Source organism: Primulina eburnea, chromosome 1 (genome assembly GCF_022965805.1).
Source record: "Primulina eburnea isolate SZY01 chromosome 1, ASM2296580v1, whole genome shotgun sequence".
Taxonomy (NCBI): domain Eukaryota; kingdom Viridiplantae; phylum Streptophyta; class Magnoliopsida; order Lamiales; family Gesneriaceae; genus Primulina; species Primulina eburnea.
This window is the reverse complement of record NC_133101.1, coordinates 61729840-61752112: the sequence shown is the minus strand read 5'-3', so window position 1 is coordinate 61752112 and position 22273 is coordinate 61729840. Positions and strand designations below refer to the sequence as shown.

Genomic DNA, 22273 nt, shown 5'->3' with positions numbered 1-22273 from the left:
TGACGGATGCAACATTTATCCACTGCAGTTTATAGCACTTTTCGGGGCTTCGTAAGATTTGATTGCTACGGATTCTCTCTCAGCCAATGCCGCTACAACGTGCTCACTTTTTCCATCATTATCTGCATCTTTTACAACTTTCTGCCCCTCGAGATTATTAACCATCTTAGGCTTCATACCCTTGTGTTGTAGTGCTGTTGAATCTCGACTCATGCTGCCGGAGAGTAATCCATTAACAGCAGTAGGCGGAACAATTTCATCAAACATACCTGTTGTTGGAGGCGTAGCTTTTGGGAAACCCAAGATGACATCTTCATCGCTTTTCAGATCGGTCTCATCGTCCGATGAAATTACTATGATCTCGCATTCAGCTTCATCATCACTTGTTATAAGATCAATAACTTGTGGGAAAACATATTTGTAAGTGCTATTCACCGACTCCTCAGAGGACACATCCAAATCTCGAGACATTGTTTCTTCAACTACAGTTGTGGTGTTACAAAATGCTTGCATGTCCGAGTACAAAGGAAAGAAGGACTTAAATAGAAGTAATTCATGTATTTATGATGGTACACCAACTACCAATATTGCAACTCCATTTAATATGTTCCTCACTAGCAGGGTGTCACAACTAGTATTAATTGTAATGTCTCATCTCTATGGGAACCGCAGAAATATTAAATACATTGCACCATCAAATGGAGAAGCAGTCAATTTTCTTCTTTATGTGTCAATTGTTTTGGTGTGGAGAACTTCAAAAACGATCTACGAAATCAACACAACACATCAAAACCAACAACTGATATTCATAACTAACATTGAATCATTCCACTTGAAAATGAATGATACAACATACATGTACAACTAACAGAGATCTTACAAATATTTATACTTATCTTACTTAGACAAAATAACACACAATAGTAAGAATAAGAGGAACACACTTACGAGACAACATGTGCACCCGAAACAACAACAAATCTCATCTGATGAAATATGCATGGGCTTCGAGATCATTTTTCCATTGTCTACGCTTGCTTCTTTTACGTCAGTACCATTTTCAACAAATTCTTTTGTGGGGGCGATTGAATCTTTCTTCCGTGGGTAACAATGTTGACTAAATGATTGTTCCTGCGTCGAGGGACCTTTGTGATTGATACGTGTTTGCTTCGTACCACTGCAAGAGCCCGTAGTATATTCCGTTGCCATGCTGTTTTTGTGTATCACGTTACTTCCTTGATATTGGTCATACCATATGAATTTGTTTCGATGGTTAAGAGCTGCCGGACATATGTAGTACAATTCACCCGGACGAGTGGATCGATCACCAGCTTTCCGTAAGAGCATCAACCCATTGCCACACAGACATTCAGGTGTAGGCTTTGTCTCCATAAAACTAAAAAATCGAACACATTAACTCACACTCCAGAATAAAAACATGTAATAATTTAACGGTAACTTAGTACATACATGAAATAATCAGTGACGTACTGAAAAATACCTATTAACAAGAACAAAAATTAGGTTTCAGAGAAAGCCAATATCAATTTTCTATACGATATCAAATTACAGATATGAGTGAGCGTATGTTCGCGATTGATCGGAGCGTAATGAAAATAAGCAAGATGACAGCAGTAACATATAATCAGACTAAGACGGGGAACAACGGGACACTCAATCTAAACTGAAATTTCGGGTTTCCTTTGAAGAAAATAGAATCGTACAAAAATCTGTAAAAAAAACAATTGTGTTAACTCACCGTTTGGAGCCGACGAAATGCTTGCGTTTGTACAGAAATATTTTCTGCGTAAATAAGAATCCGTATGGAGGCTATTGGTGTGGAGAGAAATAGGATTGAAGAAGGTGAGCAGAAGCATCGAATTTAATAATTTTAATAAAGAGAAAAGGGCTTTTTGTGTCACGGCCCAGCCCACTTATGATATTGTCCGCTTTGGCCCAAGGGCCTCACGGCTTTAAAACGCGTCACATCGTGCGGCGCACACACACTGGCTCAAATCTCGCTCTGATACCAAATGTCACGGCCCAGCCCACTTGTGATATTGTCCGCTTTGGCCCAAGGCCTCACGGCTTTAAAACGCGTCACAATGGGTTGCTACACGCTCATTTAAATGCCCAGCATCTCTCCCGTTGTTTGGCGATGTGGGATTTCGCCTAAGAGCCCTCTCACCATACGGAGCTTTGCTCATCCCGAAGGGGGGGGGGGTGAGAGGGCCCTTAGGCGAAATCCCACATCGCCAAACAACGGGAGAGATGCTGGGCATTTAAATGAGCGTGTAGCAACCCATTGTGACGTGTTTTAAAGCCGTGAGGCCCTTGGGCCAAAGCGGACAATATCACAAGTGGGCTGGGCCGTGACATTTGCTATCAGAGCCAGTGTCTGAGTGGCGCCGCACGATGTGACGCGTTTTAAAGCCGTGAGGCCCTCGGGCCAAAGCGGACAATATCACAAGTGGGCTGGGCCGTGACATTTTGGGTATTACTAATTTTATGTACCAATCTATTATCCAAATGATAAGAATACCAAACATAATATATGTTATCCAATTTACAATAATTATCCAAAACTTTGACTTTACTTATCAATCTTGCTAAAATTCCTTAATTATACCAACCAAGAAACCAAACGATGCCTTGGTGTAAACTTTATATTTCTTTTAGAAAAAAAACGTTCTAATAAACTCGATTTGACCCTATCTCGTAAAGTTCTAAACCTTGCACTCATCTTAAGATGGTCTGAGCCCATAAAGATGAATATGTAGCTGAGCAGATGTGGGCCAGGTGAAAGAGCCGAGCCCAAGAATTAGGGTTGAGCCCAAGAAAAAGCAAGCCCAAGAGTCGGGACATAGCCCATGAACAAGAGCTTGTGGTGGAGCGCAGTTATACCAAGAAGAAAGGTATGCAACCCTAGATTTGTTGTATGTCTCGAATATGGAAAACACTTGGAAATCTCTGATGATGGGGGAGAAATCCCAATAAACACAAGATGAGGGCATAAGGCCAAATCCACCAAATCTGATTAGAGTCCTAGTCACCATCACAACTTATGTGTTTTATAAAATTGTTGTAAAATATTTTTTAAGAAGTGCTCTCCAAGTGTAGTTTTTAAAGAAAAATTGAGAATTGTTTTTAGATGTTTTTAGAATGGAAGACAAAAATAAAAATCAAAACACATTACTTTTAAAATGTTTTAATAGAATAGTTTTCCAAACACATATTTATTTTTAAAACAATTTTATAAAAAAAATTACTTTTATAAAAACGTTGTATTATTTTTTCGAAGATATTTATTTATCAAGTACATATTGAGTCATATAATTTGGTGCACTCCTCCTCCGATTGTAATTTGGGTTTTCTTGAAATAAGATGTTTGGGGTTGATGTGAAAGGTCATCCCAAGAAAATATGCGGCGAATACGTTTGGGTCAACCCCAACATATAACATTATCAAACCCAAACAATGTCAGCCCAGATTATTATTATTACAGCAAAATACTAAAATAAACCTCGAAGTTTTCGAATGGATAGATCTATTCTGACCATCTCTCTCATTTTTTGACCACCTTAAAGCACAAAATCACTGCTACAATTATTACGTATACAAGAGGAAAGCACTTCCGATTTTACCAATTTTCATAATTAAGATGATAATGTTTAGCCCTTTTTATTTAAAAAAAAAAAGAAGAAGAAGAATAAGTAGAGATTTTATAAGTAATTTTTAAACAAAGTGGCACATTTTTTTTTGGCTAAACAAGGACTTATAATTACTAGATGTTTAAAATATGATTTTGTCGACTATTTATTATTACAGCTCTCTGAAGCCTTACATTCTGAATTTCCAAGTTAAATAAATGAAATATTTAAAACATTAGTATTGAAAAATAGAATAAAAAAAGGAAAACGAAAATAAGGGGAAATTAAATTATTTGAAGTTGAAAACCAGATCAAGAAATTATGTTTTAATTTTGGGAGTCAATTAATTGAAAATACTAAAAACATCCCTAAATCTAGTATCTTATTTCTTCTTTTTCTATCCTCTTTTCAGGGCAGTTCTAGGTCACGTTATGCATGTATTTATTTTTAGATCAAAAATATAATTGATATACTTGATATAGAGTTTGTTTTACGAACAATTGCGTTTATTTCATGTCATTTCGTCATCGAACCAACAAAAATTATGGCTACTACAAATAATGACAATCTTCATATTTTCTTTGAGAATAAACAATGGTTGAAATCAGTACAATTAACTTTACATTGTTTGAAGTGATTATGTTAAGCATACAAATCTAATGCATAAAATATAGGGAAAAAAAATAAAACAAAAAACCCAATATAGAGGGAGACTACACCCAAAAAGATTCGTCACAATATATATAACCGATTAATAAAAAAATCAAAATTTTGAAAACCATATCAATTCGAACTTTACTTTTAAATAATATTTTATATGAATATGATCCTATTGTAAATCGAGTTCATTTGAGAAAAATATAAAAACCAAAAAGCTATGATATCTATATAAAATAAAAAAAAATTAAGTTAAAAAATTTAATTATGTGCGCTAAATACAAATACAAATAAATATAATATAAATGAATCTATTTTTCTAAAAAAAATAAATAAAGATGAATTTAGGTTTCCATAAAAAATAAAAATAATTAGTAATAGGAGCGAGTCCATCTGTTATGGCCCATTGCCCCAAATCCGGCCCACGTCTTCTATTAAAAGACCTGGAGAACAGAACGCGTGGAGGATTAGGGCGCCCATCGGGATCATATCTCCCCTTCGATCTCTTCGTATTTCCGCTTCGCAGGCCAAAGCCGGTGATAGTTGGCGGTAAATGTTTGGTTTTCTTCTCCTTCTTTGTTTTATTTTTGTTTTTTTTTAACCCACTCTGTGTGGAATTTATGCTACGCTAGCCGAAAGGATAGAATAGAAAATACAATTTGAGTTTCTGATGTGTTCAATTTGCTTTTGTAAATGTTTGAAAACTTTTTCATCCAAATTTCCTTACGAGACCTAGGGCCCCAACAAAAAAATTGGATTTGTGTGCATATAAAGCGTGGAGAATCAAAGAGAGTGGATTCAAATTAATGGGTTCCTCATTTTGCAGGGCTTCATCCAATGGGATCGCTGTCACACTCAAGGCTACGTGATGTAAGTTGTTCGTTGCTTTCTAATCCATGTGATTCGATCCTTTGGATCTTTTAGCTTTCCCGGTGAAGATGCACATGCACATGAATTGGGGAAAGACGAATTTATAGTATTCTTTTACTAGGCTATGAGTATATACAATAGTCTACACTTGAGTCTTCTACTGTATTATTATTTGACAGTTATTTGCGATTAACACTCCGTATCGTCTTTAATTTACACGCACACCCCATCTTTAGACATGAATGTGGGAAACTAAACTTCGTTTAAATTTGTTGACAGCTATGTGATGAATATTTTGATCCAAGAGAATTTATATGCGGTGGAGGGATGACGCTGTTTCATGTCGGTGATTTAGCTCATATGAAGGACAAAGCGGAAACGGCCTTAAACTTCTACAATAAGAAAAAAGTTAGAGAAATTATTTGATGTTGTTAATAGCCTTGTTTGCTTAATACTGGTAATGGTTTTGTTTGCGTATTTTTTGGTTGGTTACAGCGAAAGAATTTCGTTCTCGATAAGGTTGTCAAGGTTAACCGTGTATCTGGTGGTGCTATTTTCTGCTTGACATTTTGGGCAAAGAGGGACGAAAATGATGAGCGCCGTCTTTTTCGAGGTGTTTATTGTCGGGGTAATGTATTGCTATGTGAGATCAAGGTACCATCCTCGCCATTTTATCATTGTTCCTGGTTTATTTGAATGTTCAATGATATGTCTTGTGTTGATGGCGATGGCCGAAATTTCCTGGTTTACAATCTTGAAATACCAATCTCCAGTGCCACTAGTGTCAGGCACAAAATTCGAACAAAGATCGAATGAAATAAAACCCCGTGTGTTCATTAGGGATTTGGATTTAACTAATTTTTTAGCTCTTCAAAACAGGTGCTCGTTACTTTTGTTAATTGAACGAGAGCTCTGTGAATTTATAAATCACATGTTCAAGCAGTTAACTATAAGAGATGAAACTGCAGAGAGTTGACATAGATGACAAAGCAGGAATATGTAGGTCAATACGATCTAAATATTGTTTTAAAATGTGGTGGTATTCTTGCGGCCGGGTGATTTGGCAGGGTGCTTTTGATTAAATATGTGAAGATTCTCTTCGCTACGGATTGATGTTGTCTGATGCTAGAGCGAGGCTTCGCCCTAAGCATAAGTGGAGCCTGCGACCAAGTTTGAAACTAATATCTCTCGCCATAATTTTGGAGTAGGGCTTGAATAGGCGAAAGAGGAATATAAATGCATCCTCAAAGGCTTACTTTTTATCTTTATTTATCCTTTTATTGGCATATGAAGTTTGGAAGTTAATCTTGTTATGCATTTTTAGGATGGCGATTGTGAAATTACGATTCCAGCTGGCCACGTAGATGGTTTACCTGGTCCATCTCCAATTGGGCCAGATCACCCTTTTTACGAATGGTACCTTGATGTGTAACTCTTTTATTCTTTTGTCATTGGATGGGAATTTATACATTCTTGCTTTAAGTATGTGTTGGTTGGAAAGTCGTAAATTCTAATAGTTACTAGGGATGCGTTGATCGCAGCTGACAATGATCTTAAAAGTTGTGTCGTGTTTGCAAATTTCAGTGATGGGGATTGTGATTGTGCTGGCTGGTTATTTTACTTAGGTGGAGTGCCTCGGTAGTGCGCGAGCTCAGATGTTGGATGAATGTTTGCATGTTTAACATCTCTTTTTAAAACGAAACATGTTTACATTTTTTGGGTGTTGTCTTCTTGCATGTGTTGTCTTCTCTTATTGGTTTTTTTTTGGTCAAATGTACAAGGTATCTAAATTGCCCCGATGTCTGCTCTGAGGACGAGGATGATGAGGATGATTCAGAAGATGAGACTTCGCCCTAAGCATAAGTGGAGCCTGCGACCAAGTTTGAAACTAATATCTTTCGCCATAATTTTGGAGTAGGGCTTGAATAGGCGAAAGAGGAATATAAATGCATCCTCAAAGGCTTACTTTTTATCTTTATTTATCTTTTTATGGGCATATGAAGTTTGGAAGTTAATCTTGTTATCGTTTTTAGGATGGCGATTGTGAAATTACGATTCCATCTGGCCACGTAGATGGTGTACCTGGTCCATTTGCAATTGGGACAGATGACCCTCTTTACGAATGGCACCTTGATGTGTGTAATAAAGTATATGCATGCACCATGTTAATTTCTACTTCAGTGTTCTTGTAGTACTGAGTTCAAACTGGTAACTTTATTATGAAATTTGTGTTATATTATGGGCAGTGTGTTGCTAAGTTGGCTTGGCTATGAATAAACATAATTCACTATTTTAAACAATATTATACAATTTTAAATAGATTGTATTTATTTAATTAAAACGTAACATTCAAGCATCATTGTACTGTAACGTCTTTTTAGTGAGGTTTTTCTTCTTCATGTCAGCAGTATCTTCTTTCACCGTCTTCAAACCTGAAATTAAAGATACTTTCACAGCTTCAAACTTGAAATTAACGAACGAAAGATAGATCGAAAGCAACCTAAAAGTTGTCCATTCTTAACATTCTTCAAATTAATACGTCTATCACTTATTGTTAGAATTCAATTAATCATCAATTTAAGTCACGTGTTACCAAATATGTATTTCAAGATTCTTTCATATTTTTAATAAATTATCTTCCTCCATTGTCATCTACGAAGTCTTAAATCAATATTTCAATTTCTTTCAACAAATATACTGGATATAGAGTTTGTTTTACGAACAATTGCGTTTATTTCATGTCATTTCGTCATCGAACCAACAAAAATTATGGCTACTACAAATAATGACAATCTTCATATTTTCTTTGAGAATAAACAATGGTTGAAATCAGTACAATTAACTTTACATTGTTTGAAGTTATTATGTTAAGCATACAAATCTAATGCATAAAATATAGGGAAAAAAAATAAAACAAAAAACCCAATATAGAGGGAGAATACACCCAAAAAGATTCGTCACAATATATATAACCGATTAATAAAAAAATCAAAATTTTGAAAACCATATCAATTCGAACTTTACTTTTAAATAATATTTTATATGAATATGATCCTATTGTAAATCGAGTTCATTTGAGAAAAATATAAAAACCAAAAAGCTATGATATCTATATAAAATAAAAAAAAATTAAGTTAAAAAATTTAATTATGTGCGCTAAATACAAATACAAATAAATATAATATAAATGAATCTATTTTTCTAAAAAAAATAAATAAAGATGAATTTAGGTTTCCATAAAAAATAAAAATAATTAGTAATAGGAGCGAGTCCATCTGTTATGGCCCATTGCCCCAAATCCGGCCCACGTCTTCTATTAAAAGACCTGGAGAACAGAACGCGTGGAGGATTAGGGCGCCCATCGGGATCATATCTCCCCTTCGATCTCTTCGTATTTCCGCTTCGCAGGCCAAAGCCGGTGATAGTTGGCGGTAAATGTTTGGTTTTCTTCTCCTTCTTTGTTTTATTTTTGTTTTTTTTTAACCCACTCTGTGTGGAATTTATGCTACGCTAGCCGAAAGGATAGAATAGAAAATACAATTTGAGTTTCTGATGTGTTCAATTTGCTTTTGTAAATGTTTGAAAACTTTTTCATCCAAATTTCCTTACGAGACCTAGGGCCCCAACAAAAAAATTGGATTTGTGTGCATATAAAGCGTGGAGAATCAAAGAGAGTGGATTCAAATTAATGGGTTCCTCATTTTGCAGGGCTTCATCCAATGGGATCGCTGTCACACTCAAGGCTACGTGATGTAAGTTGTTCGTTGCTTTCTAATCCATGTGATTCGATCCTTTGGATCTTTTAGCTTTCCCGGTGAAGATGCACATGCACATGAATTGGGGAAAGACGAATTTATAGTATTCTTTTACTAGGCTATGAGTATATACAATAGTCTACACTTGAGTCTTCTACCGTATTATTATTTGACAGTTATTTGCGATTAACACTCCGTATCGTCTTTAATTTACACGCACACCCCATCTTTAGACATGAATGTGGGAAACTAAACTTTGTTTAAATTTGTCGACAGCTATGTGATGAATATTTTGATCCAAGAAAATTATTATGCGGTGGAGGGATGACGCTGTTTCATGTCGGTGGTTTAGCTCATATCAAGGACAAAGCGGAAACGGCCTTAAACTTCTACAATAAGAAAAAAGTTAGAGAAATTATTTGATGTTGTTAATAGCCTTGTTTGCTTAATATTGGTAATGGTTTTGTTTGCGTATTTTTTGGTTGGTTACAGCGAAAGAATTTCGTTCTCGATAAGGTTGTCAAGGTTAACCGTGTATCTGGTGGTGGTGTTACTGCATGACATTTTGGGCAAAGAGGGACGAAAATGATGAGCGTCGTCTTTTTCGAGGTGTTTATTGCCTGGGTGATGTATTGCTATGTGAGATCAAGGTACCATCCTCGCCATTTTATCCTTGTTCCTGGTTTATTTGAATGTTCAATGATATGTCTTGTGTTGATGGCGATGGCCGAAATTTCCTGGTTTACAAACTTGAAATACCAATCTCCAGTGCCACTAGTGTCGGGCAAGAAATTCGAACCAAGATCGAATGGAATAAAACCCCGTGTGATCGTTATGGATTTGGATTTAACTAATTTTTTAGCTCTTCAAAACAGGGGCTCGTTACTTTGAACGAGAGCTCTATGAATTTATAAATCACATGTTCAAGCAATTAACTATAAGAGATGAAACTGCAGAGTTGACATAGATGACATAGCAGGAATATGTAGGTCAATACGATCTAAATTTTGTTTTAAAATGTGGGTGGTATTCTTGCGGCCGGGTGATTTGGCAGGGTGCTTTTGATTAAATATGTGAAGATTCTCTTCGCTACGGATTTATGTTGTCTGATGCTAGAGCAAGGCTTCGCCCTAAGCATAAGTGGAGCCTGCCACCAAGTTTGAAACTAATATCTTTCGCCATAATTTTGGAGTAGGGCTTGAATAGGCGAAAGAGGAATATAAATGCATCCTCAAAGGCTTACTTTTTATTTATCTTTTATTCGCATATGAAGTTTGGAAGTTAATCTTGTTATCGTTTGTAGGATGGCGATTGTGAAATTACGATTCCAGCTGGCCACGTAGATGGTGTACCTTGTCCATCTGCAATTGGGACAGATGACCCTCTTTACAAATGGCACCTTGAAGTGTAACTCTTTTATTCTTTTGTCATTGGATGGGAATTTATACATTCTTGCTTTATGTTTGTCTTAATTAGAAAGTCGTACATTCTAGTCGTTGCTATGGATGCGTTGACCGCAGTTGATAATAATCTTAAGAGCTGTGTCGTGTTTGCAAATTTCAGTTATGGGGATTGCGATTGTGCTGGCTAGTTATTTTACTTAGGTGAAGTGCCTCGGTAGTGCGCGAGCTCAGATGTTGGATGAATGTTTGCATGTTTAACATCTCTTTTTAAAATGAAACATGTTTACATTTTTGGGTGTTGTCTTCTTGCATGTGTTGTCTTCTCTTATTGGTTTTTTTTTGGGTCAAATGTACAAGCTATTTAAATGCCCCCGATGTCTCCTCTGAGGACGAGGATGATGAGGATGATTCAGAAGACGAGAAGTATTAACTCAGCTGCTCGTCATGGTGGTGGTTGGACTAACAAGTTATGACTCCAAATTCCTGTGATTTTCAAGGGTGTTGATAATTTACAAGAGTTGGGAGTGAATAGCTATGCATGCACCATGTTAATTTCTACTTCAGTGTTCTTGTAGTACTGAGTTCGAACTGGAAACTTTATTATGAAATTTGTGTTCTATTATGCGCAGTGTGTTGCTTATACTTTAAATCTGTCTGAAAGTTGGCTTGGCTATGAATAAACATAATTCACTATTTTAAACAATATTATATAATTTTAAATAGATTGTAATTATTTAATTAAAAAACAACATTCAAGCATACTGTAATGTCTTTTTAGTGAGGTTTTTCTTCTTCACTGTATTGTAATGTCTTTTTAGTGAGGTTTTTCTTCTTCATGTCAGTAGTATCTTCTTTCACCGTCTTCAAACTTGAAATTAACGAACGAAAGATAGATCGAAAGCGAACCCAAAAGTTGTTCATTCTTAATATTCTTCAAATTAATACGCCTGTCAGTTATTGTTAGAATTCAATTAATCATCAATTTAAGTCACTTGTTATCAAACATGTACTTCAAGATTCTTTTATATTTTTAATAAATTATTTTCATCTATTGTCATCTACGAATATTAAATCAATATTTCAATTTTTTTCAATAAATATACTTGATATAAAGTTTGTTTCACGAACAATTGCATTTATTTCATGTAATTTCGTCATCGAACCAATAAAAATTATGGCTACTACAAATAATGACAATCTTCATATTTTCTTTGAGAATAAAGAGTGGTTGAAATTAGTATAATTAACTTTTCATTGTTTGAAGTGATTATGTTAAGCATGCGAATCTAATGCATAAAACTTAGGAAAAAAAATAAAATAAAAAATCCAATATAGAGGGAGAATACACCCAAAAAGATTAATCACAATATATATAACAGATTAATAAAAAAATCAAAATTTTGAAAACCATATCCATCCGAACTTTACTCTTAAATAATATTTTCTATGAATATGATCCTATTATAAATCGAGTTCATTTAAGAAAAATCTAAAAAACAAAAAGCTATCATATCTATACAAAATAAAAAAAATTAAGTTAAAAAATTTAATTATGTGAGCTAAATACAAATAAAATAAATATAATATAAATGAATCTATTTGGGCAAATTTCAAAAAAATACATATGTACATTTTTTTATTTAAGATTCAGTACTTAGATGATTTTTTTTACAAATCAATACCTGACAACACTACAAACTTAGTTTTAACTCTCTACAGAGATAAATTTATATTTTTGTCCTTTTATTATTTAAATAAATATATAATTTTATCCACCAAATTAATTGTGCGTTTTCCATCGACAAAAATATTAGTACCTATTATGGGGTTTCAGATACTTGATTTTGTTATTTGAATACTCCAAATGTGTAAAAAAAAATATATATTTTCAAACAATCACCATAAATTCAGTCATTGTTGGTTTTGCATTAAAAATGCATTATGATGACTTATTCATGTCGTTTTATTTTTTAAAAAATATAGTTCCTCACTCATCGTGAAATAAGATTATATACTTTTTGTAACATATAAAGTATCTATTTTGAAGTTCCAGATACTTGATTTGGCTCTTTAAATACTCAAAATGTGTAAGAAAATACTGGATCTCTGAACGATCACATAAATTCAGTCATTGTTGGTCTTTGCATGAAAGGTGTATTTGGATACATATTCATCTCATTTAATATTTTTTTGTAAAAAAAAGACTTCACAATTAATCATTTAATTTTAAAGTACTTAGTTTTACTTGAGAAATACCTATTTTGAGTTTGCAAATATTTGATTTCTTAAATGAGATACTCACAATATGTATTAAAATACTGGATATTCGAATAGACAACATATATTCACCAAGTATTGGTATTTCAATGAAAAATGCATTTGGATGACATATTAATCTCATTTATATTTTTAAAAAAAAATTTCTCAAATAAGTATGAAAATTTTAAAATACTTAGTTTTACTTGAGAAGTACCTAATTTGAGTTGACAAATAATTGATTTCGTAAATGAGATACTCACAATATGTGAAACGTCTGCCCTTTTTATTGTTTTAAAAGTGCTAGAAATTTATTTATTTTTTCTAAATTTTCGGCCCTTTTAAAAATTCCATGAAAATATTAAAATATTTTCCCCTTTAAAATAAAACATCAACCAACTAGCATTTTAAGAATCAAATGAAATAGTCATAAAAATGAAATCGTCTACTGTTTTACCAAACCTGAAAAGCAATAATTTGAAAAGAATAGCCATACTAAACATCTCAAAAATCTCTCAAAAGCATAAATAAAATGTCGTAAAAATCTTTAACTTAAAATCATAAAACTTAAATGCGTAAATAGAAGCGCTGGTCCTCAGGTTATGTGCACCAACAGTCCAGCAAATTCACCCGTCAAGACCTCCAACATCATAATTATTAATATCACCTGCATCAACACACCTAGTGAGTCTAAAGACTCAACACGTCCTACCTTTAATAACAAGTAATACGTAATACAGTTAACATATAAGTATATATAACACTGAAAAATACTTGTACTTAAAATATCATTTTCTTAATAATGCATAATCTTTAAACTTAAACTTTTTCAAAACATAACCATTTCCTACACATAAACATATCACATAAACATATTCATATTCGTATCCATATTTGTATTCATATTCATATTCCTGTTCGTGTTTGTTGAATTCAGATCGTGATTGTGACTCGTATTCTTAATCGTATTGAGCGATGGATCCAAAGAAAACCACAGTACTGGGCGACGGGGACACCAGCAACACTCTCACCGGTCAACTGGGCCTTGGCCTACGTATTAACATATTAGTATTCGTATTACGTATTCGTATCCAAGGAAACACGATCGTCGGGCTCCCACTGGGACCATAGCCCTCACGATATTTCCAACATGTAGTAGTCACAATCCCTTCACATCCTTCAACATGTTATCATCACTTAATAAAAATCATGTATATACATATCGTTTTATTTTTTGAAACCAAACATGCAACATATTTTTTAAATGTCAAAGATTAAACCATAAAAATCCATGAACATTTAAAATAAACGTTTTAACATATAAAAATCATTAAAAAACATAAACGTTTTAAAATAAACATTTTAACATATTAAAAATCCGTAAACATTAAAAATAAACGTTTTAACATCTTAAAAATTCATAAACATTTAAAATTGACATATTATCATATAAAAATTCATAAACGTCCATAATCATGGGAAATAATCATATTAGCATATAAAATAGCATTTAGAACACTGCCATGACGTTTACTAATTTCTATGTGTAAAAAGACCGTTTTACCCCTGGACGTAAAATTTCACGTTTTTGACATTTTATTAATTCCATTGGAACTAACATGCCCCAAATAATTATTTGAGCTTACATGAATTTTCTCATATTTTTATTTAGCTTAAATCGCTGACTTTTAAATTAATCTTTAAATGTCACGTATTAACGCGTTTTGATCCCGAATTAAACCAAACCTTAACATAAAATTTCCAAATTAAAAACTTAGACTTATAATAATTATTTAAGCTTAAACCTAATTTTTCACAATTTTATAAACTTAAAACTAGGCTTTTTAATTAATTCGGATATTGACGTTTTGAAGGCGTTTTAATTCCGAAAAAATCCCAAACTCAATTATAAAATTCCTAAATTCTAAATTTAGTCTTTTATATTATTTTAGTCTCCATGAACCATGACTCGACCCCCGTGAGCCATGTTTCAATTAATTTAGTGATTAAACCCTTAATTGACACTTGAAGGTTCAACCCGAGCCATCTTTCGACTTTATCGAGCCACCCCCAAACCATAATGAACCAGACCCTTACCAACCCACTTATGTACCCTACTAAACCATGGGAACCCACGGAAAACACCCAAACATAAAAACCCAAGTCCCCCAAGTCCCACCATGTGCTGGCCGAGAAGTGCTTTAATGGACAAGGACCCTTCACACTATCTTAGGATTTAGTCAACCACCTAGGGGTGTCAAAATGCGACACGACCCGTCAACCCGACACAACCCAACACGAAAAAAATCAGGTTCGAGTTGGGGTTTTTTGGGTTCGGGTTGGGTGGATTCGAGTTAGTGCCATGTTATGCGGGTTTCGGGTCGGGTCGGGTCGGGTTGCGGGTTGACCCGAGAACTTTTTTTTTGAAAATATTATCTATATTTTTATATATTGTATATTAATATGATAAATTTTCATCATTTAATATTTATTTTGCATATTTTTATTTTTTTAACAATTTTTTATTTGATTCAGTAAATATACTTTTAATTTTCTACGATTAAACTTTCAAATTTAAATCGAAAATTTTGTTATTATGTGTTTAAATTAAAATATTATTATTTTTTATTTTTTTTGAATTTTTTAAAAAAATTTAAAAAAAATAAATAAAATTCGGGTTAGGCGGGTTAGACGGGTTGAGTCGGGTTATACGGGTTCGTGTTCGGGTTGGGGGTTTTCGGGTTGCTTCGGGTTCGGGTTGGGTTCGGGTTGAAAAAAAATTAAAAAAAATTTCACGGGTTGACCCGAAACCCGAACTAACCCACCTGATTGACACCCCTACAACCACCCTAACCCCTGAACCAACCTCTCTTGTACTTATCAAAACCTTGCTTAAAATTTCATGCTACAAGCAAAAATGAAAATACCAGAAGTGACACTTGTTTTTCCATGTGTTCATGCATAAAAAAATATAATATGATGTGATGATGTTTTGAAGAAAAGAATAGGCGTGCCTTTGCATAATTTACGCACGAAAATCCGTTGATGGCGAAGAACGGAGGAACACCTTGGCTTGTTCTTGCTTGAACCTTCGAAATTCTCTTCCTATCTTGCTAGTGTGTGCCGTGGGGTTTTAAGAGAGGGGTGGGGAGAGTTTCAGATTTTTTGAAAGTGGTGGGTGGCCAATCCTTTTCAAGCTAGGTAGGGTTTTTAACATATTATATACATAAAATATACTAATTAGTTTACTAACTAGATCTTAGGCCTATTAAGCCATTAAATTAAGCTCATTAGTCTAATTAGGATTTAAATAAAATATTAAAATAGTTTTGATAAAAATAAGTTTGTGAATTAAAATGAACTGACTGAAAAATAGAGTATCTAACTGAAAATTAACGACTGAAGTAAAAGGAACACGATTGTTTATGGATGTTCGGAGACTTGAATAACTCCTACGTCACCCTTTCAATCACGAAGATAGGATAACCACTAAAAGACTTTGATCAAACACAAGACTCGTACTGACCCACTTCAGTTTGAACTTAACACTGCCAAAACTGAAACTCTTAGTTACAAACGCTTTTTCAGTCCTTGACTGATCTTAGCACAATTTCAAGAATGTAACAGAAATTACAAAGTGCTTAGTAAGCTCAAAATATAGCCTGAATGATGTTGATAGAACAAGTAAGCGTGAGCTTTTGGCTTCTGAGTGTGAGTAGATATTTTAGCAGCGTAACAGCAAGTAGAATGTGATAGCTCAAATCAGTCGTATCTTCTTCGGCTGCTACCTTCGACTATTTATAGGCTTTTCTTTCAACGGTAACATTAAAGGCTATTTGAATATTCTAACCGTTGATATAATCTGACAGTCGTACACTGCTAATTCTGTAATGCGACGATCCACTACCAGTTGCAGGTAGTTGTACTATTTGTCGGTTGTTTCTTTCAACTGATGACGTGGACAGCTGACACATCAGCTGGCAAAGAGTCAGTTGATGAGTTCAGTTGAGTCGAACAGTTAGCTGGATTCAGTTGCTTAGTTCAGTTGGTTCGTATGATCAGTTGGTGATTTGTCAAACGCCGTAATTATGTTTTCAACAACGCATATGCGCCAGCAGTTGTGAAGCCAAGCTCCGAGACCAGTAGATCTCGCGCATATGCGCCGAGGGAGGTCACGCATATGCGCGAGACGTGTTTTGTGAAGGAATTGGCCACTTGGCTAGCCATACATGAGATATATATATAGGTGTAATTCCTTCGTTTTCTTCAAATTTTAGCACAAAAAATCGAGAATTCCCTTAGCAAAGTTCTTCAAACTTCTTCGTAGAATAAAATTGTGATTTGGCAAGATTCGGTTATCCGATTTTCAATCCGAACACAGTTCTGAGATCCTCTCGTCAACATCTACAACAGGACGTAAGTTGTGGGGCCCTTAGCTCCTAATCGTTATTACAACACAATCAGATTATGGTTAATTAATTACAGCAGAAAACGAGTTTAAATTTTCTTTACAATGAGTCCAAAATCATTTTATTTGAATACTAAAATTAGTATTTCATCTCACATCATAAACATGCCCACACATAATCAAAATCAATCATATACAAACAACTCATATCCTCGGGACATGCCCCGGTATATAGATACATATATATACTGGGAACAAAACATAAAACCTCACATGATGTGGGGACCCGGACGCTAATCCTCTTCTTAATCATCGTTGGGGTTTAATTATCAATTCAGATAAATAGGGTCTAAAAAAAATTTTCTTTTTATAATGTCAGTGCAGAACGTAATGGAATCTAATTAATATACATCGCTGTATAAAATACATTTCAGTATAAAAGTACAATAATGTACAACAGTCTTTCAGATAATCGAAGGTTCAGTTACTAAAGTTCAAGTAATAAACCAAGGCTACAATAAGTCCGGTATCACCACTCTAACTCGTCTTCACTCATCATCTTCTTGACCCCAATTTTGTCCCACCTGTTGTCATGCACACATACAAAACAAGACAACAGCCGGATACTCCGGTGAGAATAAATCTCAGTATAAAACATGGTAAACATGCATATAAACAATCTAAATCATGAAACATGCTATCATGAATAAAACAATAGATTTCATAATCTCTGAAATCAAATACAAATAAGCATGCAATTCAAATCAGATAAACATGCAACTCAAATCAAGTCATGTCTGGACTCGACTCAACTCTAACTCTAGGGATCCCAGTGTGAATAAGACGTCAATGGCTGTCACCTACTCTCCCAATCGGGGTGACTGTACATCTTATTCTTAGACTTCGGTCTGATCTGTATCGATGACTACAATAGGAGAGGATCTTCCCCTAAGCTGCGATATCACCGAACGTCTAGAAGTTTGACTGTTCTGTCATGACTCTCCTATCTTAAATGCAATGAATATCAATCTGTAAACAAAGCATAATCATCTCACAAGATTTGAATATAAAGTCTATAAACAAATCATAATCACATCACAAGATAACAACAATAATTCTAGTATGTTATTTTGTTGGGAAACTCAAATTGGATTTCATTTGAGTTATATCTCCCCAATATCACATGAATTATACCTTTGTCTTCCTGATCTGACGAAGACGAAGTCTCGAAGTCAAATCTTTCCATATCAAATCTGAAATGACAATATCAAATACACTGTATCAATGTGTAACTCAATTCACAATCTGTTCTGATCAATACTCAACTCAATACATAATCTGATCCATATCTGAACAAGATACAATCTATTTCATATCGACAATATCACGATACAATCGAAATCATTACTAAATCTGATCAATCTGAATCAACTGATGTTTTGAGGGTACAACAATACAGTTTCGATAACCCCGTCAACTAAACATCACCATTATCATATCAATGATTTATAATCCTCAACTCATAACTAACATAATGTACTCATAAACATCTCACAATCTGTAGAAATCGAAATATAAATATGCTGGAATTGAGAACAATCATATAAAGTAATATTTCTTCGATCTGTTTTCACATATATACTGAATAATCTATCCAGAACATATGATAACAATCAATTCTCTATTCTCGATCAATAACGATACAATTCTAGTATCAAATCTCAGTCAATATCTTTCAAAATCATAACAATTGCATAATCAGTCTATTCTTTAGTATGACTTCGATTATACAATATCTACGATAGCAAAAACATCATATCTGAATCATATTCAATTATAGCAACATCATATTTTCAAACCATCTCAAAACGTAATAAAACTTACGTCCTTGTGTAGCTCGTAGCAAGAGGAACACGATATTGCGTTCGGATTTAAATTCTAATACACGGACTCTTCGTAACTTGAATTCTAAACTCAAGAGTCCAAAGTTCTTCCCCAAACTCTCGATTTTCCTCTGCATAAAGGAAGAAGAACCGAGCTCCACCTATATATATCCATGCAATAACATGAAACGTGGCATAACTCTTTGTACTGCACGTCACACCGCGGTCGCTCTCACTCTTGCACCGCGGGTGCGCTCTCTGTTCTGCTATACATCAAGTCTTCCGAAAGCCTAGACCGCGGGTGCGTCGAGTGTTATACCGCGGGTGCGCTGAGCCCTCACCGCGGTTGCGGTAGCTCTTCACCGCGGGTGCGCTCTATCTCCAGTAGCAATATCCTACCCTACTGGACATCTACCGCGGGTGCGGTCATATTTGAAGCGCGAGTGCGGTCTCCCTATATTCAAATTCGAATTTTTTGTAAATGCAACATCTCATAATCTTGCCTTATCAATTCTACAATTCTTGGGCATTACACATGAGACTCACTCCATTGGTAAACATATATATGTCACCAGTTATAGTACATATCAAAACTAAAATCAGTAAACGGATCAGTATACATTGAATACAATGGAACAAATGACATATAATCAAACAAATGCGGATATGTGGGGACCCAGGCTCTAAATCATTTATGTGGGATTAAATGGATCTTTATTATAAAAAGTGTGTCAAATTTTTGCTTTTAACATTAAATCAAATGTTAAGAAACATGCATAAGATCTTTATTTATATTATTACAACAAACATAATTACATGTCTTCTTCTTATACATTCATATACTACTAGTGTTTGCTACCAACTATAATCAAAATATAGTACATGTCTAGTAAAAGAAGCCACTAGTTCTCTGCTGCGCCAAAAGTCACCACGCTATCGCGATCTCATCTCTGTCTCGACCCAGATCCTGCCCCACCTGTTGTTATGCACACATACAGACATAACAACAGCCGGAAACTCCGGTGAGAACCCATCCCAGTATAAACATGTATACATGCATATAATCAATCTAAAACATGAAACATGTTATTATGAATGACATCCATATAAACATGCAATGCGAATCAAATCATGTCTGAACTCGACTCGACTAAAACTCTAGGGATCCCGGTGTGAATAAGACGTCAATGGCTGTCACCTACCCTCCCAATCGGGGTGACTGTACGTCTTATTCCTAGACTTCGGCCTGATCTGTATCCACATCTACAATATGAGATTGATCTTCCCCTACGCTATGATATCACCGAACGTCTAGAAGTTTGACTGTTCTGTCAAGACTCCCTATCTTAAATGCAATGCATTACAATCTGTAAACAAAGCATAATCATTTAAAAAGATTTGAATACAAATTCTATAAACAAATCACAATCATATCACAAGATAAACAATAAATCTAGTATGTGATTTTGGTTGGGAAACTCAAATGGGATCTCATTTGAGTTGTATCTCCCCAAACAAAACATGAATTATACCTTCCGTCGTCGTAGTCTTGTCTAGATCGAAATCTCAATGCCGAAGCTATCAAAACAAATCTGAAATGATAGATACAATATGTTCTATATCAAGTTCTAACTCCAATCAACACATAAATGAATCACTAATACATTTCAATACAATTCGGCGGCGTAACGACGTAGTTTCTCGATACCGATTAATCCAATCTCAACATTTATCAACACTGTATAATCCTCAATTCATAAACAACATAATCTACCTCTTAACATCTCAAAATCTGCATAATCTCATATACAAACATTCTGAAAAACCTTAACAATAGCATACAATATCCGTTCTTCGATCCAATTGTATTTCTACGGTGTCAATAACTTCAAGAACATCTATCTACAATTATATCAAAGTTTCTCCAACATCAATATCTCAAATCATGTAGAAACTGGGTGAAACTTACATCCTCTTATAGCTCTTGAAGAGAGGAGCTCAAATCTGAACTTGAAAGTAAAATCGGATAAGTAAATCGTGCCCAAATCAATTTCTAAGCTATGAAGAAATCTTGAGCTTCTATGGAATCCTCACGTTTCTTTCTGCTGAAATGAGGAAGGAATGAAAGACAACACATCTTAAATGCATGGCAATGGACAAGTGTTTTATTTTCCAAGAAACACGCATGACCGCGGGTGCGGTGGCTCACAGAGCGCGGGTGCGCCATGCTCTCGGCAGCCCTAACATTTTTCTAAATTCATCGACCGCGGGTGCGGTCGTGTTTGTACCGCGGGTGCGGTGTTGCAACATTCAAATTTGGGCACCCTACTGTCCATGCACCGCGGGTGCGGTATCTGTATAGACCGCGGGTGCGGTCCCTCTCATGCCATATTTCATATTTTGTAACATCGTTTCTCCCCGTCTGTTCATGCATTCCGTATTCAAAAACAACAAGAATCTCGGGCATTACAGGATACGAATCTCGCATTTTGCTTTCCAATTCCCACGTTGATTCTTCAACACCATGTCGTGTCCATTGCACTCGAACTAGAGGAATCGATTTATTTCGCAATATCTTTTCCTTTCGATCCATAATGCGAACAGGTTGTTCAACATAGGAAAGAGAAGGATCAAGTTCAACCTCATCAGGTGCAAGTACATGTAATGGATCCGGTTCATATTTCCTCAGCATAGAAACATGAAACACATCGTGAATAGCAGATAGAGTTGGTGGCAATGCCAATCGATAAGCAAGATCGCCAACTTGATCAAGGATCTCGTATGGACCAACATATCGAGGAGATAACTTCCCTCGCATGCCAAATTGAACAGTGCCTCTAAAGGGATATATTTTCAAAAACACTTTGTCACAATTCTGGAATTCTAAGGATCGTCTTCGTTTGTTCGCATAACTCGTTTGACGATCCTGAGCAGCTTTCATCCGCTGCCGAATTAACTGAACCTTATCATTCATTTCCTGTATCATTTCAGGTCCAGTCAATTGTCTTTCACCAATTTCATCCCAGAATAACGGTGATCTACATCGTCTCCCGTACAAGGCTTCAAACGGTGCCATACCAATGCTCGTTTGAAAGCTATTATTATAAGAAAATTCAACCAATGTTAAGGCATCTTGCCATCCCATTCTAAAGTCCATCACAATTGCACGCAACATATCTTCCAATGTTTGAATTGTACGCTCAGTTTGGCCATCAGTTTGAGGATGATAAGCAGCACTCATAGCCAAACGCGTACCCATAACTTCTTGAAAACTACCCCAGAATTTAGAAGCAAACCTGGGATCACGATCAGATACAATTGAGACTGGCACACCATGCAGTCTCACAACATTCTCAATGTATAAACGGGTCATTCTCTTATAAGGATAAGT

The 22273-nt window shown here is 35.0% G+C and overlaps 2 protein-coding genes across 4 annotated transcripts in view; both read left to right on the top strand.

Annotated features, from left to right (window-relative positions):
• The first annotated feature begins 4690 nt into the window (after positions 1–4690).
• LOC140838018 (uncharacterized) lies at positions 4691–7416 on the top strand. The gene is made up of 6 exons (XM_073204105.1): positions 4691–4856; positions 5134–5177; positions 5457–5585; positions 5673–5831; positions 6502–6593; positions 6959–7416. The coding sequence occupies exons 1-6, from the start codon at positions 4706–4708 to the stop codon at positions 7032–7034; spliced, it is 651 nt and encodes a 216-aa protein (XP_073060206.1). The 5' UTR covers positions 4691–4705; the 3' UTR covers positions 7035–7416.
• A 946-nt stretch (positions 7417–8362) lies between these two features.
• Positions 8363–22273, top strand: part of LOC140838039 (uncharacterized) — a 41468-nt gene continuing 27557 nt past the window's right edge. Inside the window, exons 1-6 of one of the 3 annotated variants that reach the window (XM_073204141.1) lie at positions 8363–8608; positions 8886–8929; positions 9209–9337; positions 9425–9582; positions 10236–10339; positions 10693–10963. In XM_073204141.1, the coding sequence (XP_073060242.1) occupies positions 8458–8608; positions 8886–8929; positions 9209–9337; positions 9425–9493 (393 nt within the window). In that variant the 5' untranslated portion in view covers positions 8363–8457 and the 3' untranslated portion in view covers positions 9494–9582; positions 10236–10339; positions 10693–10963. Of the gene's footprint in view, positions 8609–8885; positions 8930–9208; positions 9338–9424; positions 9583–10235; positions 10964–22273 lie in introns of those variants that run through there. The other 2 variants (XM_073204133.1, XM_073204125.1) reach the window with 2 other exon arrangements.